Raw genomic sequence first — 21,172 nt, 5'->3', positions numbered from 1 at the left:
CTGCATTTTTATACAGAGTTTTATTTGCTCTTTCTGCAAAAATAACAATTTGTATTCTGTAGAGTGCACACCAAATTTGAATGTCTCAAAATATATGACTTTTTTACTTACCCAAGAATAAATGGTATTCATCATACTTAGCAAGAACATCATGGGTTTCATTTTCAAAGTATTTTGCAAGCATCAGCTAATTAAACCTTCTGTAGTCTCCAGCCTGACAGTTGTTTTAAAAAATCTCTCATTTCCCAGAAAAGTTCTTCATTCTGTCTTATTTACACAAATCAGTACATTTGTTCAGTTCTTAAAATAAGAAGCAAAAGGCTGTGAAATTATTTTTGATCAGTATGTCGCAAATATAATTAGCTTAGTGAGACAAAAATTCCCAGTGACTAATCTGAAGGTCAAAGTGGAACACAGCAAGGGAACTTGAGGCCTTTTGCTTTCTAGATACTGGACTATTCCACAAAGCTCTGTCTTTAAAAATACAACACAGGCATCTGCTTTACAATTAAAACTTAAGGTGCTTTCCTGCTTGGATCATTCTAAATGACATAACCATAGTCTTCCTTTAAGTTTTGTTTTTAATTTCATGTGGAAATAAACATGAGACCCCTAAAAAATAGTTCCATCCTGGGACACAGTAAAAAATCAGGGACCACGCAAGAAAGGTTGGGGTTTACTCCCCAAAAGCCTGCACAGCCGACCACTGAAGCTCATACAACAAGCTCATCCTGCCTTCATATGTCTTCTCCACAGCTATGCCAAGATTCTCAGCATTCTATAGTTCATTTGAGATAAGGCGAATGTGAAAATAGCTCTTAACTAAGACTAGAAAGACACTAACTTGCAAATTTTATCTCCTACTGATGGATTAGATGTATGTGCAAAACTAGAATTTAAATGTGTGGAATATTGAGTTGGTTTTACTGAGAGAACTAAATGTGAACATATGCTGGAATTAGGACTCCTGGGCAGCTTGAAATCCACAAGGGGAAGAAGACTTGAAAAGAGGGAGGAGAAAAAGTAAGGAACACTGAAGGCTGATTTCTCTTATACCGCACGAAATATAGGGCTTCCCTGATAGCTCAGTCAGTAAGGAATCCACCTGCAATGCTGGAGACCTCGGTTTTATTCCTGGGTTGGAAAAATTCCCTGGAGAAGGGATAGGCTACCCACTCCAGTATTCTTGGGCTTCCCTTGTGGCTCAACTGGTAAAGAATCCGCCCACAAGGTGGGAGACCTGGGTTTGATCCCTGGATTGGGAAGATCCCCTGGAGAAGGGAATAGCTACCCATTCCAGTATTCCAGCCTGGAAAATTCCATGGACTGTATAGTCCATGGGGTCTCAAAGAGTCAGATACTACTTGAGCAACTTTCACTTTCACACTAAATATGAGACATAATGACTATAATGGTACTATTATTATGGGATTTTTTTTTTTTTTTTGCTTACTGAAACTTTGTTGCAGTGCTCGAGCTCCGTAGCTATGGCACCAGGACTTAGTTGAGACATAAGAGATCTTAGTTCCCCAATCATGGATTAAACCAGGCCTTTGTATTGGGAGCATGGACTCAGCCTGTGGACAACAGGGAAGTGGTCCCTATAATGATAATCTTGATGACAGGCACCAGACAGAGCAATAGAAATAATACTCATTTACACATGTATGTTTCGAGTTTACAAAGAGCTTCCCCGCCTCCATGGTGCCCTTTGACACTGGATTTGTTATTCCCATTCTGTAGCTGAAATTTGGCGAGATTCAATAATTTGCTCAAAGTAGTATTTAGTACTCGGCAGAGCCAAGGCCCAAAGCCAGACTTTGGATTTCTATTCTGCAGCCTGTTCTGTGAAACCGTGTGAGAATCCTGGACTTGGAGTCCAGAGTGCCATGTTCTAGTCCTTGCTGCTGCTGCTGCTGCTGCTAAGTCGCTTCAGTCGTGTCCTACTCTGTGCGACCCCATAGACGGCAGCCCACCAGGCTCCCCCGTCCCTGGGATTCTCCAGGCAAGAACACTAGTGCTTACTCACCTCTTAAGCCTTTACATGTGTGCTGAGTCACACAGTCGTGTCTGACTCTTTGTGACCCCACGGACTGCAGCCCACCAGGTTCCTCTGTCCTTGCGATTCTCCAGACAAGAGTAGGTTGCCATTCCGTTCTCCAGGGAATCTTGCTGACCCAGGGATTGAACCCGGGTCTCCAGAATTGCAGGTCTCCAGAATTGCAGGCAGATTCCTTACTGTTTGAGACACCCGGGATATAAGTTAGATACTTCAAGCTTCTGTTTCTTTCTTTCTTTTTTTTTTTTTTTTTTGGTCACACCATGCTGCATGTGAGATGTTACCTTCCCAACCAATGATAGAAACCATGCCCCCTGCAGTGGAAGGGCAGAGTCCTAACCATTGGACTGCCAGGGAATTCCCAAGCTTCTGTTTCTATAGAGTTAAATGTTATCTCTCCTCCTTTCCTTATTGGATAAAATGAGACAGTATGCAAGAAAATATTTTACATGCTATGAAATGCTATATAAATGTGAGGAAGGTGTAAATACATCCAACTTAATGAACTGATATTTCTAGGGGCCTTACCTCAACAGATCCCTACAATTAAGCTTTCCTCCCTTTTGTCTGGAAGAACAAAGAATCTCTCCTCTTCTAAGTAGTATCAAAGGCTTCAGTTCAGTTCAGTTCATTCGTTCAGTCGTGTCCGACTCTTTGTGACCCCATGGACTGCAGCACGCCAGGCCTCCCTGTCTATCACCACCTCCTGGAGTTTACCCAAACTCATGTCCATTAAGTCGGTGATGCCATCCAACCATCTCATCCTCTGTCATTACTGAGCAAATATTTATCAAGGGCTTACTGACATTTTATCATCTTACTTAATCTCCATCATCAATATACAAATGAAGAAATGAGGTTTCAAAAAAGCTGAATAATTTACATAAGATTAAACAAAGCCCAGAAGGTCCCCTTTCAGAGCCTATGCTTTTAATCACTGAGCAATACTGCCTTCCCAATGACTGAGGCAGCTTCTCTGTTTTTCCCCCATTTTCATTATCTATTTCTGCATAACAATCCACCCCAAAATCAAATGGCTTCAACCCGATCCCCTTATTTGCACATGATTCCGCGATCCATCCTGAGCTTACCTGGGTCGTTCCTCTGTTGACTTTGTCTAGAGTCACTTTGGAGGCTTCAGCCAGCTGGGAGCTCTGCTGGGGCTGAACCTCCCACAGGCTCTCATCCTCCAGACTCTTTTTCATGTGGCCACTTACTGGTCAGCAGTCTGGACTGGCCTCCAGTCCAGGCCTTTTTACATCATGGCAGATGGCTTCCACAGGACGACAAATCCCACCGTGTAAGTGCTGCCCAGACCTCTGCGGTCATCGTACTGGCTGATGTCACACTGACGAAGGTAGTCACAAGGCCGGGGCAAAATCACAGTGTATGAAACCCAGGATGTGCGGTTCACTGGAGGTCATCGTGTTTACCACAGCTCCTGTCTTCCCATCTACCTTCTCACTCATTACTTATGCCTTCTCCTCCACAGAGAAAATGCTTGGATGACCACGTAGGTGTCCGACCCTTGGTGACCCCATGGACTGTAGCCTGCCAGGCTCCTCTTTCCATGGGATTCTCCAGGCAAGAATACTGGAGTGGGTTGCCGTGCCCTCCTCCTGGGTCAGGAAGATCCAGGGATCGAACCCGCATCTTTTAGTCTCCTGCATTGGCAGGCGGGTTCTTCACCACTAGTGCCACCTGAGATATGGATCAGCATGTTAGAATACAAATAAACATTTCCTGTGCCTGCACTTTCCCCTCTAGCTATCATCTTACTCTCCTTCCTTTCATAGCCAGCTATCTTTTATTATTATTATTATTGATTGATTGATTTGGCTGTGCTGAGTCTTAGTTGTGATATGTGGGATCTTCAGTCTTTTTTGAGGCACACAAGATCTTTAGTCGTGGGATGTGAACTCTTAGGTGAGGCATGTGGGATCTAGTTATCTGACCAGAGATCAAACCCCGGCCCCCTGCATTGGGAGCAGAATCTTAGCCACTAGACCACCAGGAAAGTCCCTCCCCACCAACCGTCTACAGAGTGGTCTACACTCACTGTCTTCACTCCATTGCTGTCTATTTACTCCCCAGTTACTGAAGACTGGTCTCCACTGACACTATCACACCAAAACCACCTACTCTTCTTCAACTCTCCACTAACCTCTGCATTTCCAAAGGGAAGGATAATCCTTAGCCGTGTTTACTCTGACCTCTCAGTAACATTCAACACTTTCTTTTTCTTACGTGACGCTCCTGTCTCATCATTTGTATCTTTCATCTTCCCATCCCCCAACAGCACCTAATGATCTATATTAACCAGTGTGCTGGCTCCTGCCCTCTGTTCTATTCACTGTATGAAAGTAAGCTTTTCACGCTTACTTCCAGACCCATTTATCCAAGTATGTGGAAGTCTCAGTTGTCCAGTCGTGTCTGACTCTTTGCAATCCCATAGACTGTAGCCCACCAGGCTCCTCTGTGCATGGAATTCTCCAGGCAAGAATACTGGAGTGGGTAACCATTCCCTTCTCCAGGGCCTGGAACCCAGGTCTCCCACATTGTGGCAAGCAATCTCTTTACCATCTGAGCCCCCAGGGAAGCTGCTTATTTAAGTATCAGTTCAGTTTAGTTCAGTCGCTCAGTCGTGTCTGACTCTTTGCGACCCCATGAATCACAGCACACCAGGCCTCCCTGTCCATCACCAACTCCCGGAGTTCACTCAGACTCACGTCCATCGAGTCAGTGATGCCATCCAGCTATCTCATTCTCTGTCGTCCCCTTCTCCTCCTGCCCCCAATCCCTCCCAACATCAGAGTCTTTTCCAATGAGTCAGCTCTTTGCATGAGGTGGCCAAAGTACTGGAGTCTCAGCTTTAGCATCATTCCTTCCAAAGAAATCCCAGGGCTGATCTCCTTCAGAATGGACTGGTTGGACCTCCTTGCAGTCCGAGGGACTCTCAAGAGTCTTCTCCAACACCACAGTTCAAAAGCATCAATTCTTCGGCGCTCAGCCTTCTTCACAGTCCAACTCTCACATCCATACATGACCACAGGGAAAACCATAGCTTTGACTAGACGGACCTTAGTTGGCAAAGGAATGTCTCTGCTTTTGAATATGCTATCTAGGTTGGTCATAACTTTCCTTCCAAGGAGTAAGCGTCTTTTAATTTCATGGCTGCAATCACGATCTGCAGTGATTTGGGAGCCCCCCAAAATAAAGTCTGACACTGTTTCCACTGTGTCCCCATCTATTTCCCATGAAGTGATGGGACCAGATGCCATGATCTTCGTTTTCTGAATGTTGAGCTTTAAGCCAACTTTTTCACTCTCCACTTTCACTTTCATCCAGAGGCTTTTTAGTTCCTCTTCACTTTCTGCCATATATCTCTACTCAAATTCAACAAGTTCAAAACTAATTCATCATCTTTCTTCTAAAACTCTTATAATCCCTTATCTTAGTATTAACACTACTGTGTACCCAGTGGCCCAAATTAGAAATATAATAGCCCAACCCTCTTCCTTCTCTTCTTTCCACAGTATACAATTTGTCATTAAGTCCTACCTGTTCTGCCTTTAAATATTTCTCAAAACTATCCACCAGTATACCAGCAAATGTTTAACAACCAGCTTTTGCAGGGAGATGGTGGAATTAGGTAGCATTTGAAGATTTTCATGGTGTAATCCTCCCACCATGGTTGATTTCAAGCTACTAGTGTGACATCACTGAACAGACTTGGGAAGACAAGTGCATTACCACACATTATATAGTATTTCCACCTACAGATACAACAGGCATAAATAATCTTAAGAGAATAAGTGGTAAAGTAGTAAAAATAAGTAGAAAGGGGTGACTTTTGAGTATTTCTTTTGTTTTTAACATAATTAAATTGTAAGTGTATATAATTTAATCTTCAATGATGGCTTTTTTTAATAGCCAGCTCACAAAATTCCTGGAAAGTTAGCAACTGGCTCCCATGAACCAGGACAAGCTGGATCTGTCTCTTTGTTTTCCATTCTCAAGACCAGAGGCAAAATTTAAGGCTCTGACCATCTCTCATCTTGATATTGCAATTTCCTCCTGGTAAGTCTTTCTACTCATCTGTCCCACACAGGATTGTACCAAGGATCCTTTCTAACATTCAGATGTGATTATATCACTGCCCCACTTACAATCAGTCATTGAGGCCCCATAGTTTTTCAGCTGGAATTTAAAATTCCTAGTTTAACACACAAAGACTTGCCTTGTTTTGAGTCTTATCTCCCTCTGCTTCACCCACTAACACCCTAGGAACACAAACATACACTGTCTTATGACTCTGGACCGTCACCCATGCTGTTTGCATCCTCAGACTGCCCTTCTGTCTTTCATACAGCTAACTAGTACTGACTGGTTTTTCAAATCTCAGGTCAAAAAGTTCCTCTTCTGAAAGCCTTTTCTATACAGGAGCAGTAGAGTGTAATGGTTAAGAACACAGACATAAAAGCAAATTCTTAGGTCTCAAACATTGCTTCTGCCACTTAGCTGAGTAACCTTGAATACGTTACTTAACCTTAATTTCCTTACTAATAAAATGATGAAAATCAAGTGTTAGCTAGTAGAATTATTTAAAAGATTCAAAGAGCTAGTATGTGCAAAACCCTTAGAATGGTACCTAAAATTTAAGCCCTTAAGACTCAGTAAATGTTAGCAGTGTGTGTGCATGCTAAGTCGCTTCAGTCTTGTCTGACTCTGTATAGCCTGCCAGGCTCCTCTGACCATGGGATTCTCCAGGCAAGAATACTGGAGTGGGGTGCCATTTCCTTCTCCAGGGGATCTTCCCAACCCAGGGATCAAACCTTTGTTTCTTATGTCTCTTGCATTGGCAGGTGGGGTCTTTACCACTTAGCAACACCTGGGAAAACAATGTTAGCATTAAAACTACCTAATTGTAAATGCTTCTTATCTGTATTTCCACTGCATTATGTACACACTCATCACATTATACTAAATCATCGATTTACTTGATACCCTCCTTTGTAACTCTTCAGGCAGGAACCAGGTGGCCCTGTGCTTAGGCAGAGTCTAGTAAGTGCTCAATAAATGAAGAGAGTGATTGAGTTGGCTTTGGCCAACTGGACACATATTTCTTTTTTTACTCATTTGGTTTCATTAGATTTGAGAAAGTGAAGGGAATTTGTGAGATCCTGTGATCAAATCAAAGGGAAGCATGTTCTCAAATGTAATTACCTGTATATACTGCTATTAAAACTAAAATCAGAAGGAAATTAGCCTTAAAACCCACAATATTTTTGCTGATTGATTCTGCTTTTGTATTGCTACCATTTTAAAGAAGAGTGGTTAACAGTCTCAGCCTAATTCCATCATTACTTGTGATGAACGTAGGAAAGACTCCTGGAGTTAAAGGGAGCTTTGGTCAATGTGTGGGCAAAAGGACTTTATATGTTCCACTGGAAAATTCTTCTGACCTCATGGCAAAACTTAGATTACATTATTTTCTGAGGCTCTATACTGTTGTCCAAGAATTGCTATTTGACTTTTACAGAAAATGAAAAAAGCAAAAAGATGAATCAAGTACTTCTTGGGCATCGGGCATTTTTACAAATACTATTTCTTCTTCTTTTCTTTCTTTCTTTTTAATTGAAGGATAATCACAATACTGTGTTGGTTTCTGCCATACATCAACATGAATCAGCCATAGGTATACACAGTCCCCTCCCCACTGAGCCTCCCTCCCACCTCCCACCAATACTATTTCTTCTAATCTTCGCAGAACTGGATTAGATGTTGTACTAAGGTTCTCCAGGGTGGTAGAGGTGGGGGGATATATATGTTTATGTGTACAGACAGAGAGGATGATTGCATGTAAGAAATTGGCTCATTCAATTATAGATACTGGTAAAGTTCTGTGATTTGCCTTCACAAGTTGCGGACCAGTAAGCATGGTGATCCCAGTTAACTCTGCAGCTCTAGTCTGAAGGCCTGAGCACCAGGGGCCCTGATGAGTGTATGTTCCATCCAGAGAACATCCATCCAAACCAGTGTTTTCGCTCAAACGGAGAGGGTGAGGGAGCAAATTCTCACTTATTCCAACGTTTTGTTCTATGCAGGTCCTCACCAGATTGGATGAAATCCACCCACACTAAAAGGCAATCAGCTTTATGCAGTTGACTGATTCAAATGCTAATGTCTTCAGAAACACACTCACAAATGCACCTAGAAATAATGTTTAACCAGACACGTGGGCATCCCACAGGCCAGTCAAGTTGTCACGTAAAATTAACCATCACAAAGGCAACAAAGACCTACCAGGAACTCTGCTCAGTGTTATGTGGCAGTGTGGATGGAAGAGAGTTTGGGGAAGAATGGATACATGTATGTATATGGCTGAGTCCCTTTGCTGTCCACCTGAAATTGTCACAACATTGTTAATTGGATATATAACAATACAAAATTAAAAATTTTAAAAATAAAATAAAATTAACCATCACAGGTGTTATCCCCATTTTCAGATGGGGAATCTGAGGCTCAGAGGGTTAAGTAACTTGCCAAAGATTCCATGGATGGCAAGTGTGGATTCACGTTCTACCATATGTGTTTCTAATCCCAAAGCACCGTGTTCCTTCTACTACGCCAGTAGTTCCAAATCAGGTGCGTTTGCCCTCCAGGGTGACTTGGCAATGTCTAGAAACACTGTTGGTTGTCATAACTGCAGGGGATTAGGGGGCTTGCTACTGACATGTAGTGGGTAGAAGTCAGCGATGCTACAAACATCCTACAATGCACAGGACAGCCTCCACCACTAAGAATTACCACCCCAAATGTTAATGGTGCCAAGATAAAGAGACCCTGTGATAAACTATATTATTTTATATTTTAAGTTTTCTAAAACAGTAGAAAAATAATATGCTGATCTAAAACATAAATGATTCAGTTCAGTTCAGTCGCTCAGTCATGTCCGACTCTTTGTGACCCCATGAATCACAGCACACCAGGCCTCCCTGTCCATCACCAACTCCTGGAGTTGACTTAAACTCATGTCCATCGAGTCAGTGATACCATACAGCTATCTCATCCTCTGTTGTCCCCTTCTCCTCCTGCCCCCAATCCCTCCCAGCATCAGAGTCTTTTCCAATGAGTCAACTCTTCGCATGAGGTGTCCAAAGTACTGGAGCTTCAGCTTTAGCATCAGTCCTTCCAATGAACACCCAGGACTGATCTCCTTCAGCATGGACTGGTTGGATCTCCTTGCAGTCCAAGGGACTCTCAAGAGTCTTCTCCAACACCACAGTTCAAAAGCATCAATTCTTCAGCACTCAGCTTTCTTCACAGTCCAACTCTCACATCCATACATGACCACTGGAAAAACCATAGCCTTGACTAGACAGACCTTTATTGACAAAGTAATATCTCTGCTTTTGAATATGCTATCTAGGTTGGTCATAACTTTCCTTCCAAGGAGTAAGCGTCTTTTAATTTCATGGCTGCAATCACGATCTGCAGTGATTTGGGAGCTCCCAACATAAAGTCTGACACTGTTTCCACTGTGTCCCCATCTATTTCCCATGAAGTGATAGGACCAGATGCTATATCTTCGTTTTCTGAATGTTGAGCTTTAAGCCAACTTTTTCATTCTCCTCTTTCACTTTCATCAAGAGGCTTTTTAGTTCCTCTTCACTTTCTGCCATAAGGGTGGTGTCAGCTGCATATCTGAGGTTATTGATATTTGTCCCGGCAATCTTGATTCCAGCTTGTGCTTCTTCCAGCCCAGCGTTTCTCATGATGTACTCTACATGTAAGTTAAATAAGCAGGGTGACAATATACAGCCTTGATGTACTCCTTTTCCTATTTGGAACCACTCTGTTGTTCCATGTCCAGTTCTAACTGTTGCTTCTTGACCTGCATACAGGTTTCTCAAGAGGCAGGTCAGGTGGTCTGGTATGCCCATCTCTTTCAGAATTTTCCACAGTTTATTGTGATCCACACAGTCAAAGGCTTTGGCATAGTCAATAAAGCAGAAATAGATGTTTTTCTGGAACTCTCTTGCTTTTTCCATGATCCAGCAGATATTGGCAATTTGATCTCTGGTTCCTCTGCCTTTTCTAAAACCAGCTTGAACATCTGGAAGTTCACAGTTCACGTACTGCTGAAGCCTGGCTTGGAGAATTTGGAGAATTACTTTACTAGCATGTGAGATGACTAGAGTTCCATAAATTTAATAAATTCTGATGGAATGAGTGAGTAAATATTAAATTCTAGATTAAGATTTTAATAGCTTCACCTGCCTTTGAAAATTTGGGAAGAGTAAGTGATGGGTACATGAGAAATTATTTTTAAAAGGGAGTCAGTTTTTAGATCCAGACAAAAGCAAAATATTGTTCAAGAAAAGAAATTTTAAAATGATTCAACACAAGAAATTACTATTTGGCTCAGTTGTGAAGAATATTTACATTGTCATAATGTTAAATAATGATTTAAACAGGAATTGTGATACAACTACTTTAGGAAGAGGGGGAAAAGAAGAGTATTGTGTATATGTGTGCATGTATGTTTTCTGTGTGTGTGTGTGTGTGAAGTGATAGCTGATATAGTATTAAATCAGTTGGATAATGTTTAATATTAATATATTTTTAAATACCCACTTAAGCATTTTTTTTAAATATGAGTAACTAACAGAAGAAACTTCTCCCTTTCCTTAAAACATCAAAGTATTTTTTAAGTTCTAGGGATGCATTTGTATATAAAACTATGATTGTAAGAAAAATCATCTAAAACAGTCATCTCCCATTTCTAAAACTCTGCACTGAATGTGTGAGTTTCTCCAATACCAAGAAGCAGTTTGTTGAGTCCAAACCTAACACACTGTATTACTTCACTTTGTGACTTTTACATTCACTGTGCACACTTACAAACCTTCAGACCTAAGATCTGCATACACCTCCAACTAAGGAAGCACAGTCATCAACAGAGACAGGTTCTGCCAAACACAGCTGGGCCAGAAAATCCAGGAGCATTCTCACTGGGACACGATTGGGTGAAAACTGTCATGAATCTGTCTTTTCAGACACATTAATCCACAAAGACAAGTGTCTTTAAATACAAAGGACACTATCAAGCTCAGTATTTGCTAAGAAGAGTATCTTTTAACTTCTTACAAAGAAACTTTTCCCATGACTGTTAATTATCTTCTTGATTTACAGGTCTAGAACAATGAAGACTGTGATTTTTTTCCTGTGCATTTTGGGAACTGCAGGTGCTATTCCGGTAACTGTACTTTTCTCTGTTGTTACTTAAATCTCTCCCTCCTGACATTCAGTTTAGAAATCCTCCATTTTAAAAAAAATGTTCTTGAGCTTGTGCTATTTACTTAGTAATGTGCTAATCATATCACTTGATTTTATAAAGCCCTAAACTTTTAGATCAGGGATAGCCCCAACCAAAAAATAAATAAGTAAATAAAAGTGTTCTTATATAATAGTTTAAAATTCTTTTTTTATTTTAATCATATTATTTTTCCCATGCAGGGAATGAATGACTAGTAAAAATGAAATAAGGCACTTTATAAAAATAAATTTCTTCAAGAACTATCAGGCTCTACAAATATAAATATAAGTGAAACTGTTTGCTAACAGTCTATTAGCCAAATACCAAAGAGAAAAGGAAGAAATAAATTCTCCTATGGAAGTTCACCATACTAATATGAGAAATCTAAGAAATCAGTTTGAGAAATCTTGGAGCAAATACCCACCCTCTCCAGCAGTATTTTCTGCAAGATCAATACATCCTGACTGAGAAATTCTGAGTCTATAATAAAAACAGGAACCAAGAGGTTAGACACAGGAAAATGATATAAATTAATCAGATCCTAACTTATCCTTGGAGGCACATCCAAGAAAGCATGCTGAAAGCAGATAGGACTAAAACATTCTTTTCTTCACACCCAGATATACTGGCCTCAGCATTCAGCCTGTAATGAATCAGCCTCATAGAAATCAGATCATTTGAGACTATGTCAGCAGCCTCAAAATACCTGAAAGCTGTCTTTGTTTTTTCATTTGATTATAGTTTGGATGATCATTTGGCTATCTCCCAAGAGATCTAGGGCATCCTTAATCAAACTAAGGGATTTGTGCCTTTTTTCCTTTTTCACCAAATGAAGGAATCAACCTTCTTAAAACAGACAAAGCACTTTATGTCTTGTCCCTTCCCTCCCTCTCTATTGCATCCAAGATTCTGTCCTTGCTTTTTGGATAGCTTCTGGTTGCCATCTGTGCCATGCCACCCAGACCAATAGTTCTTAGAAAACAGAATTTGTGACCACCTCTGAGAATCATGCTTAAGTAGCAAGGAGCTACGCCAGCTGGAATTCTACATTGTCCTCTGAAATTACAGAAGTGGAATCACTATTTTCAGCATGGAGGGAAGTTCCCACAGAACCATTGTTTCCTTGCCCTTGCAGCTGTTGTCACAAATGTAAACAGGCATCAAAAGTGTCTTTGAACTAAATGTTTGAATGGCACGCCTGTCTACAGACATATTCCACATGTTTCCCTATTAGGAAAACGTGTTTTAATACAGATTCTGTCCATTAGCAAAAAGCTAAGTATCTTTTCAAATGATGTACCTATTAAAAATATTGTATTATTTTTCCCCACCTGCCTGAATTCTCCAGAAATCAGTGGGTTCTATATGGTTAGGAGATTCCACACGGATTTCCAGAGGGTATGTTGTTACAAATGTACACATGGACAGAATGATGAAACAGAATTTTGCCTTTGAAAATTCCTGAAAAATAAGCTGTCATGTTTTTCTTGCATTTCTTCCAGCTTGCTGAGGGGGTGTGGGGGAGGCAGGACGCAGACCAGGGAGCAACTCTCCACAAAGCCAAGACCCCCAGCCACTACTGTCATCCGTCAGGCCAAACCGGCCACCGTTCTCTCTCCACATTCCTCTGAGGGCTTTTCTGGAGGGCTCTTCCCTGGTGGCTCAACAATAAAGGATCTGCCTGCCATGCAGGAGACCTGGGTTTGATCCCATGGTCTGGAAGATCCCCTGGAAAAGGGAATGGCAACCCCCTCCAGTATTCTTGCCTGAGAAAATCCCATGGACAGAGGGGCCTGGTGGGCTACAGTCCATGGGGTTGCAAGAATTGGACACAGCTTTGCAATGAAATCACCAGCACCATGCGTTTAAAGACTTTGCCTTCCAGTGCAGAGGGTACAGGCTCAATTCCTGGTCAGGGAGCTAAGAACTCATATGCCTTGCAGCCAAAAAAACAAAACACAAAACAGAAGCAATATTGTAACAAATTTAATAGAGACTTTAAAAAATGGTTCATATAAAATATCTTTTTTAAAAACGGTTTTTCTGGATACTTTATTCAAATATGATCATTCCTTTTTAGTTGAAAAGATAATAAGCAAGAGAGGAAGCCACATCTTAAAAAACCTCATACACTATATATTTCTTTATATTATACAATCAACAATACAGGACTTGCTAATGGAGTAGACCAGTCAAACCAAATAAAATCTGAGTTTTGGACCTGCCTGACATCTGAGTGTCCACAATATCTCTCTAACAAAGATCTGTGATAAATACCTGCCTAAGATACCAGACAGTTCATATTATTACCACTGTAGAGTATTACTACTGGCTATAGTAATTTTTCACTTGGATTATCCCTTTAAAATTCAGAAAATGTGTTATATACTTAGCCTTATCTTAATATTTCTTCTTATTGCACCTTTAGAGATGAGAAAGTAGAGATAAACAATTTGTCAAACCCCCACAGATAGTAAATAGCACAGTCAAAACTTGAAGCAAGGTCTCTTGGCTCTACGTCCAGTTGTCTGACTTTACCATCAAGCCTCACTGCCCAACTCTTCATCTATGCCTCCAATCTTGCTAGAAATAGAACTATTCCTCTAGAGGAAACAATATTCAATAGCTATTCAACCCTAGTAGACCTGGTGTCCTGTTTCATATAGTTTATTAATTAGTTCAAGATTAAATTATTTTTTACTATTATACATGATTTCTCAATGGATATAAGACTGATAGGGTTAGGAAAATATATAAATACAGAATAAAGGATTTATAACTTTTTCTGCTAATTATCAGTGAGCACTTATAAATTAACTTAAGAAAATGTTCAATGCAATGATAACCTATGATTAATCTGACTTCAGTCTGACTTAATGCTAAAGAGTTTTCAAAATCATGAAGTTTAAATGCTTTGTAAAAGTTTGAAATAATGCCAAAATTATTTTGGAAATAATTTGAAAATAATTCCAAAAGTCAAAAGTTGCTATTCTTGAGATCATTTTGCCCTATTTTCCCCTAGTCTCTGCAATATAACTTTTTCTTAATCATGACTGGGATTTTGTTATCACTTAAGATTATATTCTGACTATTTGCTTATATCCTTAAAAATTCTACAGAGTATCTTTTTGCTGGTGTTATAAATGAAATATATTACTACTAACAATGATGACAAGAAAAAATAACTAGAAATTGTAAGCATTAACATCTAGGCATGAATAACACAAATCAGTTTTTAATTTTTTTTTTCAGACACAAGCAAGGTTCCTATCTGATCATTCCAACCCAACTGCTGACTCCTTGAGTTCCCTCCAAGAGGCTGAAACATCTGAGCACACTGCAATCCCTCTTGTAGAGGCTGAAGATGCAGAAAATGAAAAGGAAACTGCAACATCCATAGAAGACCATTCCCATCATAAGGTAAAAGGAATACAGGTGTACTAGTACAATTTTTTAAGTCTCCAAAGGCCTCAATTTTAAAGCATGGTTAAACAGACTACCTTATTCACTCTGTTTAATTTTTTTAAGATGATGATCATAGAAATACATGTATATATAAGACTGAGTGCTTTTGCTGTCCACTTGAAACTATCCTGATATTGTTAATTGGCGGTACTCCGATATAAAATGAAAAGTTTTTTTTTTTTTTAAAGATAATGATCATATCAACTGCCTCCGATCTCTAAAAGAATTGTGAGGATTAATGAGTTTTACTTCTTGGGCTGAAGTGGTACATAATTCTTATATTTCACAAAAGTCAAATTCAGGTTAAACTCATAGTTGTTGAATGTGGAAAAACACCATAAATAAGTTTATAAGACATTGTGTGAAGAAAAAGAATAATAACTATTCAATCTTGCTTATGAATTGCAAATATGACATAGATTACTATTATCATTTGTTTCAAGAATAAACTTTTTTTTTTCAGCCTGAAAAATCTTCAGTGCTAAAGTCAGAGGAGGAAAACCATGATCAGTCAGCAGATCAGGAAGACAGTTACAACCAAAATCTGGGATTACAGGACCAAGAGAAAACTGAAAGTGACTTAACTGAGAATTTGGAGTATTCACCAACTGAAGGCACATTGGACCTAAAAGAAGACATGAGTGAACCTCAAAAGGAGAAACTCCCAGAGAGCTTCCTTGCTCATGATGTTAGTTCCATTGTGGATTCTAACCAACAAGAAAGCATCGCAAAAACAGATGAAAACCAAGAACAACCTGTAGATGCCTCTCATCCTCAGTTGAACAGTCAAGACCCAAGTAATCAAGGAAACCAAGATCAGGACACAAATGAAAAAGAGGAAGGAGGGAGAGAGCCAGGTAAAGTGGGTACCCACAGTGATGAAGAAGAACGGGAGATAGAGCTTCCCAAGGAGCCTTCTAACGACGAGCAGGAAGAAGACAGTACCCAATCGGATGCTGTTTTGGAAGAGTCTTATCAACCAACTCAAGAAAGCAAGATGCAGAAAGAGGAACTTGAACAGGGTAGCCGAGAACAAGAAGAGGAAAACACCAAGGCAGAAATGGAAGAAGAAACTGCATCAAAAATCGATAAGCCCAGTCAAGATACAGAATGGCAGAGCCAAGAAGGAAAGCCTGGCCCTGAAGTTACCAGCAACCATGAGGAGATGGATAAAAAGACCCTTTCTGAGCCTCTATTGGTGGAGCCTACTGACGGTGTTAATGCCATGGCCAGAAATCACGGGGCTAAGGATGACAGTGATGATGGCCCCAGACACAACACAAGTGAAGACTACTTCATTCCAAGCGAGGAGTTCCTGGAGAATGAAAGAGCTCAGTCCATTTACTATCACACCGAGCATGAAGAGCAAAGAGAAAAAGCACAGGAGAATGAGAACGTAGATACCAGTGAACCTGTAGAAAACCAACAGGTGAGATTATTTTCAATGATGCTTGTCTGATAAAGCAGTTAGCTTTATAAAAAAAAAAAATAGCCATGACCTTTCTCTGTGTTCTTGCAATCTCTGTGCTTATCTCTCAGTACCTTAGTGAAATATTTTATAATTATGTATTTTTCTCTGCATCTCCATTGTTAGCCTGAAAATACCTGTTTTATTTGGGTTCCCCTAGAAGTAGACCTTGGATTTTAGTGCAGTTTGTTTGAGAGGTACAGGGACAAAGAGGAGTAGAGAAGGGATTCAGGGAAGAAAAGGAAGGTAATCAGTGGTATATCAGTTAAACCATGTAAAGCAGGTTTTTCTGAATTATCAAATTTGGAGAGTGAAGGAGCTATGGCTTTTACATAAGCTGAGAACTACTAGGAGAGGTGTCAATTTCCAAGTATTTCCAATCTATCCTTGAGAAGGCTTTCTAGAGTATCATGGTTTTCCAGGCACCGAGACGCAGATACTGGCAGCAGAAAGTTCCTGGTGCTAACTAGAAAGGTAAATCCTGACAGATATGAGGATGGGAGATGTGACAACAGCTGCCGTCATGCCTTGAAAGCAGACACCAGGTCAGTCAGGCTGAATCACCAAAATCTTGCAAAATGCCTCTAACATAATAGATCCAGCAATGTTTGTTGACTTAGCTTATAGGCAATGAACAAAGACTTGAGCCACAACTTTATTCAGCAGACATGCACCAAAAGGATAATCGGGGAACAGCAACAGGGTGGGGGAAAGGAAGAAACACATTGTTATTTGGTTGTTTAATCATTTGGAGCTTTCATGCAAAACCCTGGTGGGCACCCACCAGAAGCACCCGATACAGCTTTTTGGTAGGCAAGGTGGACAGGAATTTTGATTCCTGAGAACTCTGCTGCCATTCTAAGGTAGGAGTTTTCTTACATTTGAGGAACCTGGTAAGAAAATTTTCCCAACAGCTTCATAGAGATTACTGACGTAATCGCATCTTAAGAGGATCGCATGGTAATACCACATTTCTACTGTCTTCCCAAACCAAAGGGGGAGGTTCCAACTTTGCTTCTGGTGTTGGTTCCAACTTTTACTGGGTAAACCCAGACATACACCACTAAACCCAGTTAATAAAGATAGAAACATATCCTGTTTTCAAAGGGCTACTGTCTCTTTCCACCACTGTGGCTCGTGTCTCCTTCTGAGATCTAAAATGATTGGGGTAGGGACTTCCCTGGTGTCCAGTGGTTAACACTCTGTGCTGCCAATGCAAGGGGCATGGGTTCAATTCCTGGTCAGGGAAGTAAGGTCTCATATGCCATGCAGTGTGGCCAAGGAAAAAGTTTTTTAATAATAATTGAAGTAAAATAAAATGATTGAGGTATGAAAAGATCTGTGAAGGGATACAGAGTGAAAATATAAATAATGGCACAGCTTTCCTCTAAACGTAATTCCACTTCTGCTTTTGTTATTATACAGGCCAAGAAAGCAGAGAGCTCATGGAAAGATGAGAGTTCAACTGAAGGCAACAGGAGGGTGCACAGTGTCGGTGAGAACAGGCTAAGCCCACTGTCTGTGACCGTACCTGGGGAGAGGTGTAACGGGCCACGCTGGGCTATCTCCACCTCTTCATCCGAATTTTTTCTCTCCCAACTCTTCCCCTAGGAAATACTCCCACAAATTGCTAACATTCTCCTGTGCACATTTGATAGACAACTACGGTTAACTGTGTTTACAAACTGGAAGTCCAGTTGCAATATTACTGGTAGAATTCTTTTCTCGAAACCGTTTTGCTTTGAAGAAGCATTAATTCTGCCTTATTTACACTCAAACTTATAACTTAAGAATTTAGATTCCATATTTAATTAAGACCTAATCTCAATCTTTGAGTTTCACTGGTGGCTCAGATGGTAAAGAATCAGCCTGCAATGTAGAAGACCTGGGTTTGATCTCTGGGTCAGGAAGATCCCCTGGAGAAGGGAATAGCTACCCACTATTCCACAGACAAGTCCAGTGGAGTACAGTTCACAGGGTCTCAAAGAGTTGGACACAACTGAGTGACTAATACTTTCAATCTCAGTCTCACACCCCAATCACAAAATTTTAAATTTCAACCAATAAAATTCTCGTGGCTTATTTGCCTTTTGACCAACTTGCACAGCCTGGCACTATAGATGTCAGACTATGACCATTACAGGCTGGCCAAGAAGAACTGTTTGTTCTTTTTAAATCCCCAATCCAAACTGTACAGAAATCTAGCCTATTGTGTAAAATAGCTTCATACCAGAGAGTCCCACTTGAAAACCAACACATTCATTCCAAGGGAGGGGATATATGTAGCAAACAGCTGATTCACTTTGTTGTACAGCAGAAACACAACATTGTAAAATCATTATACTCCTCTAATTAAAAATAAAAAATTTTAATTTCTAATGTTTCCCCACATTTTCTCTTATTCATGAAAATGGAACTATCTGGGTGAATCTGAGTTTATGTACTCAATTTAGCTTTGTCCGTGTTTCCTGTCCAAATTTTTCTGTTAGATTCTTGCATGAGCTTCCAGTGCAAAAGAGGACACATCTGCAAGGCTGATCAACATGGAAAACCCCACTGTGTCTGCCAAGATCCAGCATCTTGTCCTCCTACAAAACTTCTTGACCAAGTAAGTATTTTACAAAATGATCTTTAAGAGACATCAAATAGTTGGGTGATTTGAATGAAAGTAATTTGCAATTGAAATTTTTGTTTCAAAAAAAAAATGTAGGGACTTCCCTGATAGTCCAGTGGTTAAAAATTCACCTGCCAATGCAGGGAACACAGGTTTAATCCCTGAACTGGGAAGATCCGTCATGCCCATGCCATAGAGCAACTAAACTCACCAACAAGAGAAGCCACCATGAGGAGAAGCCCGTGCACTGCAACCAGAGAGTAGCCTCCGCTGCTGCAGCTAGAGGAAGACCAGATGCAGCAATAAAGACTCAGCACAGGCAAAATTTTAAAAATTAAGTTTAAAAAGAAGTAAATGTCCCGGTTATCACCTGATATTTAAATAATAGCCAAGAGAAACAAATACCAACAAAATCAAAGAATTTCAACTGTGCCCTCAAATAATAATGGCATTTATGTAGAATTCATTTTAAAACTCATTCTATCCTTGGAATCATCTGCAGTTTCTATTCTGCATTTATCAACTAAATTAGCATCACCATGGGTATAAGTTAGTTGATTTGGGGGGTCAGATGGGATAGTTATGGTTTTAATAGCATCCCCTACCTGACTACATTTTTGGCTCAGCAATTGGTTAAACAGCCTATAAAGAGCAGAGTATTTTCCCAATGAACATTCATCAACTTGAGGTTTTTCTTATGCTTATCTTTCCTAGGTTTGTGGCACTGACAATCAGACCTATGCCAGCTCCTGTCATCTCTTTGCTACTAAGTGCAGACTGGAGGGAACGAAAAAGGGGCACCAACTGCAGCTGGATTACTTTGGAGCCTGCAAATGTAAGAGTCCATCACCACTGCCATCTACCATTGCCGAAAGAGTTTGGGGTGAACCTGAATAAAATATATTTATACATATATATTTGTATGTATATGTATGTGTATGTATATGTATATGTATTTGTATGTATATGTATATAAAATATATTTATACATATATATATATGGGCTTCCCTGGTAGCTTAGCTAATAAAGATTCCACCTGCAATGCAGGAGACCCTGGTTCAATCCCTGGGTTGCGAAGATCCCCTTGAGGAGGCATGGCTACCCACTGCTTGCCTGGAGAATCTCATGGACAGAGGAACCTGGTGGGCTACAGTCCATGGGGTCTCAAAAAGTTGGGTATGACTGAGCAACTAAGCACAGCACAGCACAGCACTCATATATATGCAGACAACACGAACAACAAAATCTAATGTAGTTCTGAATTCAGGCTGTACATTAAGATAACTGGGAAGGCTTTTTTTTTTTTTTTTAATTAGAAGAATGGGGACTTCCCTGGTGGTCCAGCAGTTGGGATGCCACGCTTCCAATGCCAGAGACACAGGCTCCATCCACGGTTGGGGAACAAGGATTCCATGTGCCTTGCACCACAGCCAAAATAAATAAAATAAAATAAAAATTTTAAATAAAAATTAGAAGAATAATTCCCAGGCTTTAACCATAAGTGATTCTGATTTAATTGGACTGAGTTGGAACCTTGGCATTGTTCTTTCATTTGTTTTCAAAGTAACCTAGACAATTCTAATGTGCAGCCAGGGTTCAGAACCACTATGATAATGTTATCCACTTAATAACTGAGATGAATCATTGGAATTTTGTTAAATTAGTAGTCCTCTTCCCAAGTGAAAGTCTGCCAAGAAGCTTTAAAGACAACTTATTCTTCCAGACTTTTAAAAAAATTGTCTTCCTTCCCCAGGATACTCTCAATTGTGTTTGCATCTTCTGGTCACTAAATGATTCTCCACATGAGCAGGGCTCACTAACCTCTCCTGTCCTTCTGGACACATGAGAGGAGTCAGTTTCTCAATCCCCTTGATGTTAGATGCAGCCATATGAGTTGCTTTGTCCAGTGAAATCTGGGCAAAAATCATCCACGTGAGCTCTGGGCAGAGTGTTCAAGAGCTGGAATATGGGGACTTCCCTGGTGGCCCAGTGGTTAAGACTTCACCTTCCAATGCAGGGGGTGAGGATTCAGTCCCTGATTGGGAAGTTAAGACCCTACATGCTTCTTGATCAAAAAACCAAAGCATAAAACAGAAGCAATATTGCAACAAATTCAGTAAAGACTTTAAAAATGGACCACATCCCAAAAAATTCTAAAAAAGAAAAAAAAAAGATCAGATCTGACTTTAAAAAATAATAATAAATGAGCTGGTGTACGGCTCTCCATGCTCCCTTCACCTCGT

General features: G+C 40.3%; 1 protein-coding gene across 1 annotated transcript in view; it reads left to right on the top strand.

Moving 5' to 3' along the window:
- SPARCL1 (SPARC like 1) overlaps positions 1-21,172 on the top strand; it is a 51,326-nt gene that overhangs the window by 18,080 nt on the left and 12,074 nt on the right. The window contains exons 2-7 of the mRNA XM_040237295.1: positions 11,258-11,321; positions 14,634-14,801; positions 15,310-16,275; positions 17,740-17,809; positions 18,804-18,922; positions 19,643-19,763. Of these exons, the coding sequence (XP_040093229.1) occupies positions 11,268-11,321; positions 14,634-14,801; positions 15,310-16,275; positions 17,740-17,809; positions 18,804-18,922; positions 19,643-19,763 (1,498 nt within the window). The 5' untranslated portion in view covers positions 11,258-11,267. The remainder of the gene's footprint in view (positions 1-11,257; positions 11,322-14,633; positions 14,802-15,309; positions 16,276-17,739; positions 17,810-18,803; positions 18,923-19,642; positions 19,764-21,172) is intronic.

This window comes from Oryx dammah, unplaced genomic scaffold (genome assembly GCF_014754425.2).
Source record: "Oryx dammah isolate SB20612 unplaced genomic scaffold, SCBI_Odam_1.1 HiC_scaffold_3, whole genome shotgun sequence".
Classification (NCBI taxonomy): Eukaryota; Metazoa; Chordata; class Mammalia; order Artiodactyla; family Bovidae; genus Oryx; species Oryx dammah.
This window is presented reverse-complemented; position numbering and strand designations above follow the sequence as displayed.